General features: G+C 35.8%; 1 protein-coding gene across 2 annotated transcripts in view; it reads left to right on the top strand.

The window, feature by feature from the left end:
• The window catches only part of MINDY2 (MINDY lysine 48 deubiquitinase 2), a 75,895-nt gene extending 68,714 nt beyond the window's left edge, over positions 1–7,181 (top strand). For both annotated transcript variants that reach the window (XM_043471835.1, XM_043471834.1), the window contains one exon: positions 606–7,181. In XM_043471835.1, coding sequence (XP_043327770.1) covers positions 606–734 — 129 coding nt within the window. In that variant the 3' untranslated portion in view covers positions 735–7,181. The remainder of the gene's footprint in view (positions 1–605) is intronic.
• The last annotated feature ends 15,369 nt before the right edge of the window (positions 7,182–22,550 follow it).

Here is a 22,550-nt window from a genome sequence, read left to right as displayed (position 1 = left end):
CTACAACTGTTCCTTTGATTTAGGTGTACTAGGAAGCATGATGTCTTTTAAGTTATGATGAAACTTTAAATATAGAGGTCTCTATTAACATAGGTATAACATTTCTCTTTCTAGCTCAAATATTGATTACTCCAAGCTTAAAAGTTAAAACCTACCATGTTATGGTTAGCTTTTCACTGAAGTTCTCTTATTTCACAGAATACACATTTCACACCAAGTCCTCAGTTTCTTTTTCCCTCCTTTTAAAATCTGTTTGTTATAGTATGTGTAATAAAATCTTGGAGAACTACTATAGTTTGCCAGAAAGGTGTCACTTTCTTTAACTGTCCCAAACTTTAACATAAATTGTCTTTAAATTGAATCTTTAGGCGATATAATGCTACATGTTATTTATTGTTTATTTACTTACAATAATGGATACATTAATTATATCTATTCTGAATGATAGAGGCAATTACGCAGATACCATATAACATTAAAAATTTATATACCAGTTTTTTTCCATTAATGATTCCTTTCACTCTCATGGTTTTTCTTTCTAGGTAACTCTGCTTAAGCATCTTAGAAAAATTGTGATAATTTCTTCCTGTTTATTTTCCTTAAAGCAAAGCCAGCCAGCACAAGCCTCTCCGTCAAGTGGCAGACAATCTGGAAACAGTGAACGTAAACGAAAGGAACCACGAGAAAAAGATAAAGAAAAGGAAAAGGAGAAAAATAGCTGTGTCATTTTGTAACAAGTGGATTCTGTTGGAGCCATCTGTGTGTCTTCAGAAACAACCATAGGAGGAAAGGAAGAAAAACCGATAAATACCGTCTGTGCCTGATTTCCCAATGGGTTTTGTTCATGTTTATCAGGGGAAAGGTTGTTACTTAATTACAATCAGACTTTTTAAAATCACAAGTACACTCTTTATGAGCTGGAGTTTCATGTTACAAGTTGGAAATGCTGTGTTGTCATTCATGAAAAATAATGCACTTGTAGCCAAATACGTAAATAACAGCAAATTTTGTGTCATAGTGACATTCATAACTCATATCAGTTAGTAAGCTATTTCATCTTCTGTTCTAACAATAGAGATAATTGATTTTGTCTGATTCCTTCCTCAAATCTAAATATTAGCACAATAGTTTCTTAAATTAATTTTTACAATGTTAAATTATGATCTGATCCATGAGAAACCAGGGGTTTAATATAGATTTAAAAAGAAAAAAAAAGACAAAAATAATAAGAATAAATAACCCTCAGTTGTATATTGGACTAGTTCAGCCCTTGAACAGCTTTACCTTTCTTTAGGAATGTACATTTTAGATATACCTTGAGAAACTGATAGTGGAACTTGGATTTAATTTAGATAGAAAAAAAAAATAAAGATTTTATTTCTTTTCCAGTAACAAAATTACATAACACTAATACTCATCAAAGTCAGATCTTAATAACTTTGTTGTATTGTAAAATTTTGAGGAGTTTTAAAATCTTTAATATAGGTTACTTGGACCACAGTTACTATTTATTCAGTGTGACAAGTGAGTATAAAGAGGAAACCATAGTGGATGCTAGCCCTTGTAAATATAGGGATGTACAAAAAGAGATAGTTCAGTGTCTACCTTTTTCTATAATTACCTTGAACCTTAAAATTTAAATCATGTTTATTTTGTAGAAAATTAAGTATACTTATTAAATTAAAAAAAGCACATTTCTGAAAGGATGTTAGACAGAGATAATCTCTGAGTCTAGTGGAAAAGCATTATTAAAAATCTGTTTGACGATAGGTAAGAACTTGGAGGAATTTATGTAGAAACAATCAAGATTTTTCTAACTTATGAGAACCAAATAACCTATAACATCTTATAGTGTTTCTAGGATTCAGAAAGAATATTTATTGAACTTTATTATGAGGCAACACATATTTTCCTGTATTTCTATAGTTTGGAAAACTATCCTTGATAGTCCTTTTGATATGCTTTATATTTAAAAATTTGTTTTAGTCATTTTGAAAAGACTATTGCTGCTGTAAGTAGTTATGTGATTTACATTCTAAGCCTCAGTAAATTTGTCTGTTCAAGAGCATCTTAATTTAACCTGAGCATCCACTTAGAGAATGCTTTTTGTGGTCTGGGGGGACGAAAGACTACAAAAAAAAAAAATGTAGTCTTGATTTCTTAAGCTATGTCCTTAACAGTCTCTGTGATCCAAGACTAGTTGTAGGATAAATCTATATGTAAAAAGTAAAGTCTTATTTATGGATGAAGTTATTCTAAGGGAAATATTCAGGGTCAAGCTGTATCTTTTATGTCCGCCTGTATCACATGTCTCTTTATGTTATACCATTTGTTATTCCTTCAGATTTCACGTGCTAGCATGATAAGTCATCAGAGAACCTATTTGGTTTATAAAACTTTCATACAAAATATTTGGTGAGCCTCTTGACCGTAACCCAGAATATGCATATATTGCTCAAGTAATCAGATATAAGATGTACTACACAGTTCTCTATTAGCTCAAACAAGTTGATTCTTAGGCCAAGTTTATTCTTGATATCACTCTGTTGGTTAAAGGAGGAAACTCAAACCTCACAGTTTGTTTTTCCCAGAACAGATAGTAGTGTCGGTGCATTATATTTTATTAAGAAACAAAACAATAAATCATGAGAAATTTTTAAAAACGTATTTGAGGCATGCTTTTCCATAATTATATTCTTAACTATTCATTGCCCTTGAAAAGCATATGTGTAGAAGTTATTCCTCTGTTAGTTGTTACTGTCTTCTTAATTTGTTCCAAAGACAACACTGCCATTCTGCATTCCCATTGAAGGAAAAAAAATTTACTCAAAACCAGCAGTGCTGCTATCAGATAAGTAAATGTCAGTGTATAATTATAAGAAATAAGTAAGAAATGTAATGTGTTTGTTAATTCAGCCTTTTTCTATGTAATATTTCCCAGTTGGGCTTTCTTACATTCCTGGAATTCAGTTTGGTATACCAAGAGTAATAATGATAAAATGTTTACTTTGAATACTGTGGGAGGAAAATTAAATGTTTAATTCTGTTAAAAAAATCTCTTAGAGATCTGGTTTTGCATCCTTGAAAGTAAAAAAGAATTTAGAGTGATTATGTTTTTATTTTGCTCAAGTCAACAAATTACATATTCATACATTTCATTGTTGGTTTGGGTATATTGGAATTTGATAGTGGTTTATTAGTCTTTCCTTCACAGTATTTTGTAATGCTTGAAAATTGTTACATGTATAAGACTAGCAGAAATTAGAACGTAAACAATTTTGTTTTTAAGATTTATAGGCTAGATTAGAGGCACATTTGCATAAACCAGTCACCATTAGAGCTAGCAAAAGAGGCAGATGAATGAATGGATACGGTCGTTGAACTTTCTCGTACTTTCAAAGACTGTTCCTTAAGGTTAGTGACCAGTCTTTATTAACAGTATGAAAATTTTCTCATGCCAATCCCATTGAATCAACAGTGCTGTGATTTACAGTGTTATTGACACTTAAATATTGTGTTTTGTGTGTGTGTGTGTGTATTTCTGAAGCAAGGATCTATGACTTCTAATAGATTCTCAAGGGAATCTAGGAACTTTCCACAAATTTAAGACTCATCATTGTAAGCATACACACACCAAGCTATTTGAGGCAGTTAAAACTGGCATTTGGCTGCTTCCTGTAAAATGCTAGTTCAATGTGCATAGGTAAAGTAACTTATTTCATGTTTCAAGTTGTCCAGTAAGTAGTTGAATGAGACATAGATTTAAGTATTAGAATTAGGCTTTGGGATATATTTTCTGTCTCACATCTCTAGTATTTGACTATTTACCCCACATTATGTTTTGAATTCTTCCCCATACTTCTTGATCTTAGCTTAATTAACAAGCAGTGTACTATCAGATTGATTGAATCCAACATTAACCATTTTGTACCTTCACAAAACCGTAACATTTTGTTTTCAATGAATAACCAGCTCAGTTCACTAAGAGACAAAATATCTCGAGAGGAAAGAGGACTAGAAGTCAAATATATATTTAAGAAGAGAACTATATTAATGTTGGCCTTTCAAGCAGATACTTATAAAATTCTGCTGGACAAAAATCAAGGCAAGAATTTCTAGAGCTGTCCTAAAGCAAATCATTTATTTTTTAAAAAAAAGCAAATTGATGGCATTTCATTTAGCTTTCCTATTAAATGAAGTTATAGTAAAACATGATGGAAAGCTTATGGCTTTTACCTATCACAAAATATTTGGACATACAACTTAAACCCTAATAATAAATTTACTAAAATTTGATTAAAAATAAGATGGCATTAAAGATAGCATATAATTTGTATTTTAAGGAATGGGAAATGTGAAATTCTGAAGCATTTTGTGTGAAAACCTGGCTTTTATCCTGCCTTCAGCAAATTTACTGTGCCTCAGTTTACTCTATGTATCTAAAGAGTACTCGTTTTTAGTGCTTTGCACCTTCAAATATAGGGCATAGTATAAGCACAGGGTATTATTGAAATAATCATAAATATTACACACCTTTTGCTCTTGAATGTGTAGGTTTTTTCCCCCAATGGCAATATTTCTAAAGCCAGATTTTTCTGAATGCTGTTAAAGTGTGGAGAGTTGTCTTGTGTTTGAGTATGGCATCATCTCTTCCTAGGTGTGTGTTTGTTTTGTTTTACTGCACTGCACAGTATGTGGGATCTTAATTCCCAAACCAGGGATCAAACCCATGCCCCCTGCAGTGGAAGTGCTGAATCTTAACCACTGGACACCAGGAAATTCCCTCTTCCACACATGTAGAATTTTACAGTTGCTTTTGTGTTCTGTAGGGCTACAGAATCAAAACCAAGAGTATTTGGGAGTATAAAAGCATTGAAAATCTATTTTTTCCAGTATCTTTAATATATCTAAATATTTAGATTCTGTTCCTTCATGGAACAAAGTACAGTGAGATCAGATTACTGATACATATATGTAAACTTTTTTGCTGGATGAAATTCATTTAGATCTCTCATGTACTGTCCTTTTTAGGATTATTTAAATTATTATTATTTTTTTAACTATAAACTGTTATTTGACAATATACAGTTAAATTTCTATTAGAAAGTAACCAAAAATAGTAAAAGAACTAACTGCAATCAGAGTTCAGTTCTTAGGTCCTTTAGTTATTGAGTGTCATTTTTACAGATGACCGACACTTGGGAAAACATGAAAAATTGTGGTTACTCTTTTGGAGTTTCACTTTAAAACTAAAATTATAATCAAAGGCTTCTCGAATAAAATATACTGCAATACAGAGATAATGCAGTCTAAAGGGACAAATTGCAGGACCCTGTTAATTTATTTTGAAGATTTATCTAAATTTTAACTCATGCATGTCTCTTTCTTAATCCCATTGTTTCTGCTGTTAGAAATTAGAGTTTAGTAAATTGTGATATGCGTATATGTATTTTACATGAAGGATTCTAATGTCTAACTTTCCTTTTCTGATCTCAAAAAAAATTCAACTCATAATGCAGGGCAAAAGTGTTCAACTGTTGCCTCAAGCTTAGCTTTATACTGTTGACCTGAGAAAGAGTGAGATTTAGACTTGTCTACCTATAATAAATTTTTTTTACAGCATAGGACTGTCCCAGAAAAGGTGTTAAAATACCATGGCAGAAACATAAAACCTAAGCTTTAAACCACTGTAGATTTAAAGATCAAAAAGTTGTAGTACTATGTTACAATGTCTCTACTTAGTCTGATATTAACCCTAAGAATTCCTTCAAACCACTTAATAATTTGTCACGATTAACTTCAAAGAATTTTTATCTATCCTTATTGCAGTATCCTGAAAGGCAGAGGCACCCTAGATTAGATGGTAGACAAAGCAAAATATTTCTGAAGGTGATCCTGACTTCTTTGGCGCTAGTGTAGTTACAGCTTTAAGTAAGAATTCAGGAAACTATGAAATACCCATTTAAATTCTCAAATCAAAGACCTGTCCAAATGAGTATTATAACTGAAATACCCTGCAGAACAGTTCTAACTAATGAAATGTGTTTTAAGATTAAGACTGGCGTTTAATCTGTCCTATATGTCTCTCAATTTTATCTGTTTTTGTTGTTTTTTACATGGTAGTTGAATGAAATAGCCATTTTTTCCAGGGTATATAGGATATCCTAGAGCTTTACAGATTTTTAAAGATGAGAATTTGAAAAGCTTCCAGTGGTTTTTGTTAAAATGCTGTTTTCTTAATAAAATGATAACTATTGTTTTTACAGATCCACACATCACAAGTAGGATAATATGATCGGAGACTGATGTGTGCTTGCTACCCAACAATCAGCAAAGGCATAATCTTCACTTGTGAAACTTCAGAGGTACCCTGAAAGTAATTTCCTAAAGTTAGTACATGTGTCTTTTTTCCTTGAATTGTACAGAATAATTGGGATGTGGCACATATTTGGGGGCCTAGCAAGTGAAGTGGTGTAACGACTACAGAGAAAGTGATCTTGAAATATAACAAGAAAAAAGGTTTTCTTATTCTCCCACTTTATTGTCCAGCTATTTGGGTCAGGAGGTTGCTGTGATAGATCTCTGTACCAGGCCAAGACTGGCCAACTGAAACAGAGTTCTCAAAAAGTTTAAATATATCGACTGTGTACGAGTGCCTATTTTTTTCTCCTTCTTTCCTTTACTATCTTAATGCCCTTTCTGCTTCTGAAATAATACATCTGTTTTGCTTTATGACCAGCTTGAATTCCAGTTGTAGAATAATCGCAGCCCTAGAGGTTGATAGAAAAGAGCATTGAAATACAGTTTTTGAATAAAAACATCTAAAAGCATCTCCTCAGCTTAGGTTTGAACTGAATTTTTAAGAAAATGATTGTTTTATATGCTAATTATGCTAAAACTATTTGAATTTAAAAACTAAGTAAGTTTCAGAAGTTTCACTTTTGGAGGATACTCCTATAAGGGGCATATTGAACAAAGATGAGAAAGTATAAAATATTTCTGAAGGAATTATTCAGTATTATTCAACTTTTAGTTTCATGTTTGTTATTGTACCACAAAGATAGTGTCATTTTTTGATTTTTTGTTAATATACTTAAATCTGTAACCAGTGGTAACACTATTAGTATTTTTTATTATAGATTATATTTTATTTCAATAAACTTTGATATTTAGACCCAAAAGTATTTCTGCTATGTATATTCATCTCATTAAGCTACTTCTTATAAACATAAAATAAGTGGGAAAATGGGGAATTAACATTAATTCATATTTACCTAGGATTGGCTCTTAACATACTTGGACCAACTCTTTTTTTTAAACATTTTTTTAAAAAACATTTTCCAATGTGTCTGTTTTTGTGCTAGCACCATACTGTGTTGATTAGTGTGGTTTTGTAGTACAGTTTGAAATCTGGAGGGGTAATACCTCCACCTTCTTCTTTTTTCTCTGGATTGCTTTGGCTATTCAGGGTGTTAGGATTGTTTTTCTATTTCTGTGAAGAATGTCTTTGGCATATTGATGGGTAATGCATTGAATCTGTGAATGGCTTTGGGTAGTATGGCCACTTTAACAGTATTAATTCTCCCACTCTGTAAGCATGGGATATCATTTCATTTGTCCTCTTCAATTTCTGTGAAGTTTTATAGTTTTCATTATACAGATGTTTCACTTACTTGGTTAAATTTATTCCTAAGTATTTTACTGTTTTTGATGCCATTTTAAATGAGATAAGTTCATTTCTTCTTCAAATACTTCATTGATTTTGTATGTTGATGTTTAGCATAGCAAGGCAGCCATGCTCATTACTATACACCAGTGCTACACTGTATATTGATTTATATATCCTGCCACTTTACTGAAATTAGACTAATTCCGAGATTTTTGAATTAGTTGGGAATTTTGAATTCTTGGGATTTTCTATATCATATTATGATCCTATATGACATTTTAACTTATTTCTTTCTTTCTGATTTGGATGCCTTTTATTTCTTTATCTTGACTAATTGCTCTAGCTAGGATTTCCAGAACTGTATTGAATAGGTGTGATAAAACTGGGCATCCTTGCCTTATTCCTGATCTTAGGGAAACATTTTCACTTTCTCTCCATTCTGTATAATATTAGCTGTGGGTTTGTTGTATATGGCCTTTATTATGTTGAGGCATGTTCCTACTATATCCAGTATGTTAAGGGTTTTTATCATAAAATAATACTGAATTTTGTCAAATGCTTTTCCTGCATCTATTGAGATGAGCAGGTGATTTTTACCTTTCATTTTATTGGTGTGATGTATTACAGAGGTCCTAAATCTTTTTGGCACCAGGGACCAGTTTCATGGAATACAGTTTTTTCATGGTCCAGTGTGGGGGAGGATGGTTGCCAGATGATTAAAGTACATTACATTCATTGTGCACTTTATTTCTATTATTACATTGTGATATACAATGAAATAATTATACAAATCACCATAATGCAGAATCAGTGGGAGCCCTGAGCTTGTTTTCCTGCAGCTAGACAATTCCCTGTGGGAGTGATGGGAGACAGTGACATCTAAATTATGTTGCTTATGTCCAGTCTACTCTGTAATCTCATTTGGTCACTGTCACTACAGAAAACCCTGCTTTATAAAGATAGGATATGGGGAAATGGAAGCAGGATTTTCAGTGCTTTTGTGACAATATCAGGATATTCCACCTTGACTTTAATCCAAAATGTATGGAAAGTTGAAGTTTTCGCAAATGTAATTTTAAGGCCACCGTCATTTGCATTCTCAAGCTGTGGATCCTCTTCTAGCACAAAGTTGATTCACCTGTCTTATTAAAAAATGGGTTGCGGATCCATTCTTTCCCAGTTCAGGGGTCTTTTATAGTTGGAAAGTAATGCTCAAACTCTTTTGAAAGCTGAGATGGGTGATCATGCACCAGCTGGGAGAAAGAAAGCCCTGGCTCAGTCTCTTTCTGAATCTCTGGTAGTGTTTGAAATGTCAAAAATCCCAATGTTCATTTGTTTCCTCCACAGTTCCAGTTTGGCTTTGAATGTACCTTGAAAAAAGTTGTTGCTCTCCCCTAAAGTGACAGATTGAGTTTGTTGAGCAGGTTGAATATGTCACACAAGTAAGCAGGTTTTGTGACCTATTCTGTGTCACCGAAATGTGCTGCCAGTGGTAACTGATTTTCTAGAAGAAATTTCTGGAGAGGCTCTTGTAACTCAAAAACTCTGGCCAGTGATCTACCTTTAGAAAGCCATCTCACTGCTGTGTATAATAGATGTATGTGTCTGTCTCTTTCAGAGCTGTGCAAACAGACATGGGTTAAAGGCATGTACTTTCATATGGTTGACAATTTTAATCACATCCTGCAAAACACTGTTAAGTTCAGGTGACATTTTTCAGCTTGCTAGCATTTCTCTATGGATGACACAGTGTGTAGGTTCACATTCAGACATAGTGAAACCAGAAAGTCATCCAGACACAGCAGCCGCTCCATCTGTGCATATACCGACACAGAATGACCAATTCAATTTTCCTGATATGTAATCATTCAAAGACTTGAATAGTTCTACAACTGTGATGTTGGTTGGCAACAGAAGTGCACACAACCTATTCTCATGCACATCCTCCTGAAAAAATAGATCACAAGAAAACCAGCATTGTTGCCTCCTTGTCAACCTTGAGACACTCATCAACCTGGATTGCACACCACAGTGACTCATTAATCCTTTATAACTATTGTGCCTCAATATCCTCTGCTATTTTATCAGTTTGTCTAGTTACAGTGCTAGCCAAAAGAGGAACATGTGCCACCATTTCAACTGCAGCCTCTTCTAAAAATTCATAACAAATATCCTTAGCAGCAGGCAGGATCAACTCTTCATTAGTAAAGGGCTTCTTAACTTTACCAATGTGGTTAGCCACTAAGAAGGATGCTTTTGGCAGACACATTTGATGAAGTGGTGGCCTTCAATTATTGCTTCCGTTCTTCACATTCACAGTTTTTTTCTTTTGAAAAACTCCAAAGGCTTGTCTTTTGATGGAGAGTGCTTGGTCTCCATGTGGGGAAGCAGTTTTAAAGGTTTCATGGCTTTGTTCAATAGCTGGTCACCACAGATTATACAAAGCAGACTTGGAGAAGTGAATCACCTGTTGAGTGAGCCCATAATTTAAGTTGGACTCTTAGTATTTTCTTTTAAATGCAGCTTTCTTTTTGTTGGCAGCCTTAGAGTCTTCTGCTGTGTCATCATTGGGGCTTTCCACCTTTTCAAAGAAGCTCTTCAGCAACATTGGTTTTTCATTCATTTTGACTAGGGTTGGCTTGTGAGCTTGTGGGCTTCGACTTCCCAGGTAGCTCAAATGGTAAAGAATCTGCCTGCAGTGTGGAGGACCTGGGTTCACTCCCTGGGTTGGGAAGGTCATGGCATCCCACTCCAGTATTGTTGCCTGGAGAATTCCATGGACAGAGGATCCTTGTGGGCTACAATCCATGAGGTTGCAAAGAGTCAGACACGACTGAGTGACTAACACACACACACCAGCTTTTGGACTTACCAATACTGTGGCTGAGACAAGTATGCAGTGCAGGAAAGAGGCACAGACTGAAGTGGCAGACAGAATAATGGGAGGGCCGTGCATGGACTAAAATAAGTGTTGGATTCTGATTTCAAGTCAGAATCATCTCTGCTTGTCACCAGATGCAGCTGTACAGTTGAAGTACATCAACTCAGTTGCCACTATAAAGCCTGCTGCCAGATGTAATTTAATTGTCACTTGTCACTCACTGATAGGGTTTTGATATGAGTCTGCAACCAGTTGATTTATTATGGTCTCTGTGCAGTCAAACTTCTCTGCTAATGATAATCTGTATTTGCTAATGATAATCTGAATTTCCAACTTCAGGGTAAATTTTAATGCCATTTATAATTTAGTTGCTTAGTATATAGTTACATTATCACTCTAGCTCTGAGATTTTATTTATATGCTGAGATACGTATCAATCAAATTGACAAAAATTTTTTAAAAATATTAAAAGCAACAATAGAAAAGCAACATCATCAAAGGGACTCTTGATAAGGTTATCAGCTGATTTTCTCACCAGAAAAAGCTCAAGCTCAATAGATACAGATAAAGCTTTTGATAAAATTCACTATGATTTGTAATAAAAACTCTATGGAAAGTGTAACCTACCTCAACACAATAAGGGCCATATATGACAAACCAACAGCTAACATATTCAGTGGTAAAAAGCTCAAAGCATTTCCTCTAAGATCAGAAACAAAACAAGGATGTCCTCTCTCTACTTTTACTCAGCATAGTTTTGGAAGTCCTAGCCACGACAGTCAGAGAAGAAAAAGAAATAAAGGGAATCCAAACCAGAAAAAGAGGAGTAAAACTAACTGTTTTTAGAAAATCCTAAAGACACTACCAGAAAAGTACTAGAGCTCATCAATGAGTTCGGTAAAGTTGCAGGATACAAAATTAATACACAGAAATCCCTTCCATCTCTATTCACTAACGATAATAGATCAGAAAGAGAAATTAAGGAAACAATCCCATTTTCCATTGCATCAAAAATAGTAAAAATAACCTACCTAAGGAGGCTAAAGACCTGTACTCTGAAAACTGTAAGACACTGAGGAAAGAAATCAAAGATGACACAAAGAGATGGAAAGATATACCAAGTTCTTGGATTGGAAGACTCAGTATTGTCAAATGAATATTCTACTCAAGACAATCTATAGATTCAATGTAATCCCTATTCAATTTCCAATGCAGTTCCCTCCCATACCCGGGACCCGCTCTAGTCACTGTGATTTCTCTTTTTTTTCTTCTTCTTTTTTTTTTTTCTCACTGTGATCTCTCTTTGGAGAGAGCAGCTGGTCACTAGAGCCACTCACCCACTCACTGCCTTCAACCTCCTCCTCCTCTGGTTCCCAGTGAACCAATTTCTACCTTCTCTGCCATAACCACCTCTGCCACTGCTGGCTCCAGCACCACTTCCCTCACTCCATGGCCTCCTCTCTGTTCCAATCCATTCACTTTCAGGCACACACATGGATGGATCTCTCAGATGTCCTGCTATTATTCAGTGGCTTTTTTTCATGGCTATCCAATTTGTGGTTCAGAGGGTAAAACGTCTGCCTGCAATGTGGGAGACGTGGGTTCAATCCACGGGAAGATTCCCTGGAGAAGGAAATGGCAACCCACTGCAGTACTCTTGCCTGGAAAATTCCATGGACAGAGGAGCCTGATATGCTACAGTCCATGGGATTGTAGAGTCTTGACTGAGCAACTTCACTTCTAAAGGGAAAGGAGAAGGGAGCAACTCCCACTGCCATGAGGCTGACTTCCCTCAAGTTAGTTTTTCTGTGTGGTGTGAAGTAAAGATCGAGTCATTTTTTGCATACAACCATTCCATTATTTCAGCCTTACTTGTGGAAAAGATTATCCTTTCCCCATTTTCTTGTATTGGTACTTTTGTCAAAATCATTAACCATGAATGTTTGAAGTTTTATTTTCTTGATTCCATTAATCTATTATTCTATCTTTATGTAAGTATCATAATGTCTTGATTTGGCTGTACAAAAAGCCTTGAAATGAGGTAGCAGGTGTAATTGAATTTTTCTCTGCTATTTCCAGGTTGCTCTGACCTTTATAGATTCTTTATAGTTGAATTTTTATATAATTTTAAAAATCATTTAAAATCAATCTGCCAATTTCTACAAGAAAAACCCTATAGAGTTTTTATTTGGATTGTATTGAATCCATAGAATAATTTCTGAAGCAGTGACATCTTAATATTTAATCTCTTAGTCTGTGGACATCATTGTAAATAAATTAGACTTCATCAAAACTTAAAACTTTTGCTCTGCTAGGGTTACTTAAGAAAATGAAAAAGCAAGTGAAATACTGAGAGAAAATATTTTCAAAGCATATACTGTCAAAGACTTGGATTAATAGATAAATTCTTACAACTCAAGAGAAGGCAAAAAAATTTTTTACGTTAGCAAAAGTTTGAATAGACACTTCCCAAAAGAAAATAAACAAATGCAAATAAGTACATGAAAAGAGACTCAACATCTTTAGTCATAAGAAATTTCAAGTTAAATCATAATGAGATACAACTACACACCCACTGGAATGGGTTAAATTAAATAGACTGATAATACCAAGTGTTCATAAAGATGTGAAACAATTAGAACTCTTAGACTGCTTGTACAAATATAAAATAATATCACTTTGGGAAAAATTTGGCAGTTTCTTAAAACATTAAAAATATACCTGCCATTCAACCTGCCTATTTCACTCTTACTTAACAAAGAGAAGTGAAAGCATACATGCACACAAAGATTTGTATACAGATATTCAGAATAACTTCATTTGAAAGAGCATAAAATTAAAAATAATCTAGATGTCCATTACCAGCTGAATGCATAAATAATGGCATTCATCCATACAATGAAGCACTGCTCATCACTATAAAGGAATGAACTATTGATACATGCAACAATATGAATGAATCTCCAAATATGCTGAGTAAAAAAAGCTAGATAAAAGTCTAATTTGGTCTTATTAGACCTAAGTGATGAATGAGTTTTTATTCCCACTGATTCTCCATTTGACAGTCCAGTTTTTCCTGTTCTTAAACCTAGAAAAAATCATGATGTCTCAGAGTAGCTTATAGCAGTCTTAATTCTTGTGGTCCCATCCATTAAGGCCTGCATACCCAGTACTGAATATTACTTAAATTACTACTGCCATCCAGAGACTGGTAATTTAGCTACTAAAGATTTGACTAGCATGTTCTATTTGGTGCCTATTTACATAGCTTCTCAACCACAATTCACCTTCACCTTTGAAGGAACATAATACACCTTTACTAGGCTACCCATGGGGGCCCTCAACATCTTTGCCATCATACAAAATCTTTGCAAACAATATCTTAACTACATTCACCTTTCCCTAGGAGCATCAGTATTAAATACATTGATGATGTCCTCCTTTCGGGAGTTTCACTTGACGAATTCATTAAGGACACACAAATCCAACATCTTTTAGTCCTTTTGGAGTTCTAAAGACAATGTATTACTTAATTACAAGTTTTACTTAATCTCACTGATGCCACTATTTATAAATCAGACCATCTTAAATGGGGCTCCCTTCAACAAAAGGCTCTAGAATCTGTCCGAACTAAAATCAAGGGCACTTCCTTCAGTGCCTTTAGACACTCCTTTGCTGTAGAGGCTTTTTTTTTTTTTTTTTTGCTGTAGAGGCTTTGACAGCTCCCCACCTGCCCCCTGGAGTCTCTGGACCACCTATGATGACCATAAATTACCAACAGGCTAACCTTCTCAGATTCATGCTATATATCATTAGAGCAGAAATTGCTGGTCACATACTGGGATATCCTGGAAATACAGGCTCTCACAGACCACAAGCCTGTGATCCTCTGTACCCATCTGCCAATTATGCCTTGAGCCTATGGAAGCAGCACAGCACAAGCCTGGCACTGCTACTGAGGCCTCCTTGATGCAGGGTGGAGCCAAACCTGGGCCGGCGGGCATGTTCTGCCTCAAAGAGAATTGTTCTCCTTTGCTCTTAGTTCCTTGCCAGATGTCATGACCCCTCCAGATCCCTTGACCCCGAGGAGCCACTTGGGATTAACTGAGTGAACAGCAGTGGGGGAGCTCATAGAGTGTACGGCATTGCCACCATCAGAAGTGAGGGAGCTCAGAGCAATGTTGCTGCTTTGTCTGAGATGTCCTTCAAGGACATGTCCTTGAAGGATGGTACACAAGGGTCAGCAAAATTAGCCAAACTGTGGGTAGTTAGCACCAAATGCCCTAGTCAGCAAATTGCCCCATCTGCACATTTTTATAAACATTTGTAGTCTTGAGCAAAGAACTGTTCCCGGTGCCTTTTACAGTCTTTCAGGGAATTGAAACTTTTTTCCATTAAGAGAATTTTGTAAAGACTAAAATAAATGAAAAAAATAAATAAATAAAATAAAATAAATGGAAATCCAAAGGTGCAATGTTTGGTGAGGATGATGGAGGAATCAGAACTTCCCAGCCAAGCTGTAACAGTTTTTGCCAGGTCATCAAAGAAACATGCAATCTCCTGTTACCCTAATGGAAGACTATGCATTTTCTGTTGAAAAATTCCAGACGCTTTTTGTGCTTTCAGTTGGTCTGAGAGCAAGCCTTGTTGGAATTAATCATTTGGTTTTCCAGAAGGAGCTCATAATAGAAGACTCCCTTCCAATCCTTCTTTCTGTATACACATCACCTTCTTTGGATGAAGAATGGCTTTTGCTGTGGTTGGTTCATTTCACTTGCCCCGTGATCTCTTCTGTTGCAAATTATTGTACGGTATCCACTCTTCATAGCTCATCACAGTTTGTTTTAAAAATGGAACATTTTTGTTAATATTTCAGTGGAGAATTGCATGTGGGAATACAGTGAATGTTTGTTTTGTTTTGTTTTGTTTTTTGCTTAACTTATATGGAACCCAAACATCAAAACGATTAACATAACCAAGCTGGTACAAATGACTTTTAATGCTTGATTGGGATATTTTGAGTATGGTGGCTATCTCCTGTGTGGTATAATGTTGATTGTTCTCAATTAATGTCTCAGTTTGATCGCTATCAACTTCAACTTGTCTACCCAGCTGTGGAGCATCGTCCAGCAAGGAATCTTCAGCATGAAACTTCGCAAACCACTTTTGACACATTCAATCAGTCACAGAACCTTTTCCATACACCACGCAAATCTTTTTTTGTTTCAGTTGTGCTTTTTCCTTTCTTGAAGTAATAAATAAAGTATAATATGCCAAAAATGTTACTTTTTCCTTCCATCTTCTATATTAAAATGGCTACACAAAAATCACCAATTTTGATAAGTTTTTTAAAAAATGCACAGATATGACAGCTGTCGCAATACAATCTAACAAAATTGTTTCAAAAGAAGTTAAAGACAACTGAGTGTTACTGGAGCCATCTTAATGGAAAAAAATGAACTTTCTGTCCAACTCAATAAATAAAATGATGTTGTTTTCATTTTATTGTCTTATGTACTAAAGTAATAAAGTCCATTTTTTTCAAAGCCTTGTATCATGTTAAATATCAACTTTTCCTTAATGATTAAATTCCTGCTGATTTTTAAACAAAGAAATAAAAATATTTAACTGCTACAAAGTCCTAACCACCATCTGAACCTTCACTGAGTTGTAGTAGCAACATCAAAGATCACTCATCACAGATAACCATAACAAATATAATGAAAAAGTCTGAAATATTGTAAGATTTACCAAAATGTGACAGAAACATAAAGTAAGCAAATGTTGTTGGAAAAATAGCACCAACAGACTTGCTCAGTGCACAGTTGCCACAAACCTTTAACCTGTAAAAAAGCAGTGTCTGTGAAGCATGATTGGAGAAGGAAATGGCAACCCACTCCAGTACTCTTGCCTGGAAAATCCCATGGACGGAGGAGCCTGGTAGGCTGCAGTCCATGGGGTCACACAGAGTCGGACACGACTGAGCAACTTCACTTTCACTTTTCACTTTCATGCGTTGGAGAAGGAAATGGCAACCCACTCCAGTGTTCTTGCCTGGAGAATCCCAGGGACGGGGGAGCCTGGTGGGCTGCTGTCTATGGGGTTGCATAGAGTCAGACACGACTGAAGCGACTTAGCAGCAGCACGAAGCATGATAAAATGGGGCATGCATTATGTAATAAAAGTGTAAATATTATATCCCTGGAGAAGGAAATGGCATCCCACTCCAGCTTTCTTGCCTTGAAAATCCCATGCACAAAAAAAAAGAAAAAGAAAATCCCATGCACAGAGGAGCCTCGTGGGCTACAGTCTGTGGAGTTGCAAAAGAATTGGACACAACTTAGTGACCAAACAACAACAAATATATATGTTCCCACCAATTCCACTCCTACATATTTACTCCAGAGAAATGAAAACGTGCACAGAGAATTGTACACAAATATTCACGCCAGTTTTATTCATAGTAGCCAAAATCTCAACTCAAATTTTCATCAATAGGTGAATGCATAAAAAATTATAGTACACCCATACAATGCAATGCTATATAGCAACAATAAGGAACTACAAAGCAACATGGATGAATTGCAGAAACATTACACTGAACAAAAGGAGCCAGATACAAAATTAACATTATTGTGTGATTGTTTATATGAAACTCTAGGAAACAAAATCGCCAGTGACAGGAAGATCAATGACTGCCTAGGGCTGAAGATGTGACTTGTGATGACCAGGAAAGGGCACAAGAAAGACCGTTAGTGATGAAAATATTCTGCATCTTGACCATGGTAGTGGTTACTTGGGTGTATAATTTGTCAAAACTCATTATACTGTACACTTAAAATGTGTACATAGTATTATTTGTAAATTTTACTTAAAAATTTTAAAAAATATTTCTATATACTAGCAACAAATGAATATTAAAATTTTATAATTCCATTTATAATATATCAAACATACTAAATATAAATTTGACAAAATATGTATAAGACCTATACACTGAGAACGTGACCTTGAGTTACCTCATTTCTGTCTTTGTCCATGCCCACCTTGAGATTTTACATTTAAATTTTTAAAGTTAGTTACATAGAGTGAGAATTGTAAAGTATAATATTTTTGTTTCTTAAGTACAAATTTTAGTTACTGCAAAAAATACTGAACTGCCTGGAAAATCCCATGGATGGAGGAGCCTGGTAGGCTGCAGTCTGTGGGGTCGCACAGAGTTGGACACGACTGAGGGACTTCACTTTCACTTTTCACTTTCATGCATTGGAGAAGGAAATGGCAACCCACTCCAGTGTTCTTGTCTGGAGAATCCCAGGGACGGGGAAGCCTTGTGGGCTGCCGTCTATGGGGTCGCACAGAGTTGGACACAACTGAAGCAACTTAGCAGCAGCAGCAGCAGTAATATCTTGTAAGTTGAAAATTCATTTTTAATCAGTATTTTAAAACTAAAGAATAAAGCAAATGCTTATTACAGAAAATAATTTTGTCATACAGAGGAGGAAGTGTTTAGAAATTATTTGCTTTGTGGTATCAAATATATGTTAAGTCACTGGTCGTATCTCCCCTACATGGATGAAATGACTTGAACTGATCTTCTTTTAAGTATGTGTCTATGTTTGAATCTTGGTTCCACCACTTGCCATCTTGGACAAACTGTTCCTTAGCTTCCACACATTAAAATAGGAATAATATTAGTACCGAGATCTAAATCATAAGCCTGTTTCTGAAAATTAAATGAATTAATGCATGTTTATTACTTAGTACAATGCCTAGAATATAGTAAGTGCTCAATAAATATGAACTTCTGTGATGACAATCAAGCTTATTTAATGTGCCTGACAAGATTTGTTTCCCTTTTAGTCTCCTGTGATTAGATAGAATGACCAGAATTGCCTACATTTGAATTTTTATTGTAAGTTGGACAGGAATCATAAAGGTCATAAATCTGTAGATAAAGAAAGTGGGGTCCATAAAAGTTAGATTATATGCTTCAGCTAGTAGGATCAGAACCAGATTCCAAGACTTCTAACTCTGGATCTAGTCTCTTAATCTTGTTATCAATCTATAATCCTTTTTAAATGTACTCTCCCAGTTAATATACTAAATACAAAGTACTGCTTATCTAAATAATACTTAGAATTAATATTTCACAGCTTAACCATGACAGTTTTAAAAGCCCTAGACACAAGTTCCTAATGCTGAAGTTCACCTTTTCCTATCCCAAGTGGTTCAATGATATGAAATTATTGATCATCAGTTAATTGGAAAATTACATTAATCAGAGCATCTCATCCCACTGGCAAGATGGTGTTTCTAAAACTAAAATGACATGTTGGAGCAGTGATAAGGAAAACTCTACTAATAAAATTGGCAACTGCTCTTCAAAGAATATTTGGTTCTCCCTACTCCGAGCTGTATCTCCATAATGATTCTTAACCCAGGCTGCACATGTGGATCCTTTGGGAAAGCTTTGGCAGACAAATATGCTGAAGTGTTGCCCTGAATGTCTTGGAGTAGGGTCCAGGCTTGAGAACTATTTACTGCCTTATCTCACCAAATTAGACCTAAGATTTCATCAGCAACAGCTATACTATTTCAATTCTCTATGTAACCAGCAACATTTACAAATGAAATTTTTCTTTTTTATCAGAGAATACAAGTTTGCTACAAGAGAATGAATGAGAATTAGTTCAGTATTCCATGTGTGTTTTCACTGTTTAAATCCTTACAACAGCCTTGCAAGGTAAGCCAAGTTCATCATAGCATCTTGGACTTACAGATAAGCTGCCCATAATTGTACCCACCTAGTAAATGGCAGACTGCCACTTGAACTCCTAATTCCTGCATATTCCTAAGTCTTTAGACTGGACAGTCCTGTAGATTGTCCAGAAACGAGGGCCTTTCCTATGGTACAGTCTGGCCCACGTGTGCTTTGTTAAGAGTGGTTCTGTGGTAGTGAAATGTACACAAGGTGAAGCAGACCCAGGGTGTTTTTCCTGAGGCCAGAAAGTCAAGAACAAAGAGGGACCAAGGATTGCAGATCATTTGGGAAATAGAGTAAAAGTAATTTTAAAAGCTCATAGATATATGATAATTTTAAGAAAACTGGGATACTTTAGGGTTTTATCTTACAGGATACTTTAGAATTTTTAGTCTTACTATCCTATACTTAAGAAATGTACTATATATCTTACTTCTCATGGTATCTGATCTGTCTCCTCTCCACTCCATCTCCCAAATGCCTGCCTGGTAGACCATAATGAGTAAAGTAATAAAGTTAATATATGTTGACAGATATTAGAAATCTGAGAGACAGAAAACTGTCTTTATCCAAATGACTGGTTATTGTTTGAGCTTTTGGTGTAAGCAGTCTCTTAATAAATCAATAAAAATTTAACCATTGAGCAGATTTCATATTCTTGCTTCCTAACCCAGATGGCAAATCCAAGTGGAAAGCAAATATATGATTTGGTGAGCTTGGAACTGGAGCAAAGATGATTTGATGGTTAATATTCATGCCTAAGAGGCTTCCCAGGTGGCTCAGTGGTAAAGAATCTGCCTGCGATGCAGGTGCAGGAGATGCCACGGGCTCAATAACCTGGGTCGGGAAGGTTGCCTGGAGGAGGGCATGGCAACCCACTCCAATTTTCTTGCCTCAAAGAATCCCATGGACAGAAGAGCCTGGCCGGGCACAGTTCATAGGGTCGCACAGAATCGGGCACAACTGAAGCACCTGAGCGCGCACACATCCTGTCTAAGGCAGGCATCGCCTCTTGGGCTTAACTCCGATGGTCTGGGCAACCTGTCCCTAAACAGTCCCATTTCTTGCTGCTGCAAAGGGAGCAGAGGCTTGGAGAGTTTGGGGCCCTCCTCAAATGCTTACCTCAATTTTCACCAAATACTCTCAAAGTTACAAACATTCAATCTTAGAAAATGTGTTCGGTCAGTTCAGTCACTCAGTCATGTGCGACTCTGCAACCACATGGACTGAAGCAAGCCAGGCTTCCCCGTCGATCACCAACTCCCAAAGTTTGCTCAAACTCATGTCTATCAAGTCGATGATGCCATCCATCTCATCCTCTGTCATCCCCTTCTGCCTTGAATCTTTCCCAGCATCAGGGTCTTTTCAAATGAGTCAGTTCTTCGCATCAGGTGGCCAAAGTATTGGAGTTTCAGCTTCAGCATCAGTCCTTCTAATGAATATTCAGGACTGATCTCCTTTAGGATGGACTGGTTGGATCTCCTTGCAGTGCAAGGGACTCTCAAGAGTCTTCTGCAACACCACAGTTCAAAAGCATCAATTCTTCACACTCAGCTTTCTTTATGGTCCAACTCTCACATCCATACACTGGAAAAACCATAGCTTTGACTAGATGGACCTTTGCTGGCAAAGTAATGTCTCTGCTTTTTAATATGCTGTCTAGGTTGGTCATAGCTTTTCTTCCAAGAAGCAAGTGTCTTTTAATTTCTTCTAATTAGAAAACCATGTTGGTTACACCAATTCAATTGTACAAAGCCCAGACCCCCACCCCAACCCCTATTCCTACCAAACTGCAGCCCCTAAGTACCTTCTAGAAAAATACTGAATTCTCCATATAGGTATTTACTTGACAGTTATTTATTGAGTAGCTACTAAGTGTGAGGTGCCCAGGATATGGCAGTGAAAACTAAACAAAAAAAGCTGCAGACAAAACTGCTGCCCTCCTGGAGCTTACATCCAAGTTAGAAGAAATATATGATAAATGTCAGACGGAAAGGGGAAGGGAGAATATTGAGAGTGGATAAAAGTGTTATAAAAGTTATAAATACTAGGGAAGGCATCACTGAGAAAGTGACATTTTCACAAAGTGGATGTGGCAGGGGATTGTATTCCACATCAAGGCAAAAGGCCAGAGATGGGAGACTGTATTCAAGAAACAGGAAGAGGCTGATGTGATGGAAACAAAGTTAGCAAGGAGAGAAGCAGGAAACAAGGTGATCAGAAATAGCGCAATTCCAAAGACTGGATTTATTCCAAGGGAGACAAGGCAATATTTGAAGGTTTAGAACAGAAAAAAGAAAAACATTTGCCATTTGGTGGTGTAGACATAAAAGTAATTGATATAGAATACATAGGTGAAAATTAACTGTTTGGAAGCTTACCCTGGTTAGAAGCACCAAGTATAACAAAGAGAAAGGAAAGATAGAACCTTATTTTGCAGGAAGCACTTAAGGACTTCAGAAAAGTTTTTTTCAGGTAAAAATAAGCTGATGCAGTTTGACTGATCTGTTTACATGATGCAGTTTGACTGATGAAGTTTACATGATGTAGAAAAGAGAATTTTATGTATGGCAGCCTTATTGACTTTGAAGATAGTGGCTAAACATTTGTGAGGATTAGCTAGTTTGTGGGTGGGAGCGGTGACTGAAATGTTAAATTAGAGACACTGAGAGGAAAGCTAATTAAGCACTGTTAGAGGTGTTGGAAAAGATTCATCTTTAGGTAACAAGCTGGATTAGATGAGGTTTGAAAGAATGCAACAGTAATTTGACATTTTTATAGTAAGGATTTAGTAAGTGTTTAATTGTTGGAACCGGCTTAAATATGGAGGAACTGGGTTAACTGACAAGGGATTCAATACAGGCAGAAGGGTTTCTAAATTTTTCTATGCAACTCTGAAGTTTTTACATTTCTTTTACAATTATTTTGGACAATTATTTGAAACTATAATTATTTGAAGTTTCTGACTTCAGTGTCTTGTCCAAGCTTATTAAGACTGGCTCTTTCTTCTTTTTTAAAAACCATCTCTTTCCTGAACCACTGTAAGCTGTCTGTTACTCTTCAATCACTGAAACCTTCTAACTTATGCTGAAACAGTTTTGGATTGTTTGATAAGTATATGGAGAGTAATAAAATTTTTTCTTTTCTCTTGGTTTTGAGGAACTCATCTTCCTTTATAAACTCTTTAAAATTGGATTTCACTACTGATCCTTAGCCAGCCAGAATCTCTAGTAACT

This window comes from Cervus canadensis, chromosome 6, assembly GCF_019320065.1.
Source record: "Cervus canadensis isolate Bull #8, Minnesota chromosome 6, ASM1932006v1, whole genome shotgun sequence".
Taxonomy (NCBI): Eukaryota; Metazoa; Chordata; class Mammalia; order Artiodactyla; family Cervidae; genus Cervus; species Cervus canadensis.
This window is presented reverse-complemented; position numbering and strand designations above follow the sequence as displayed.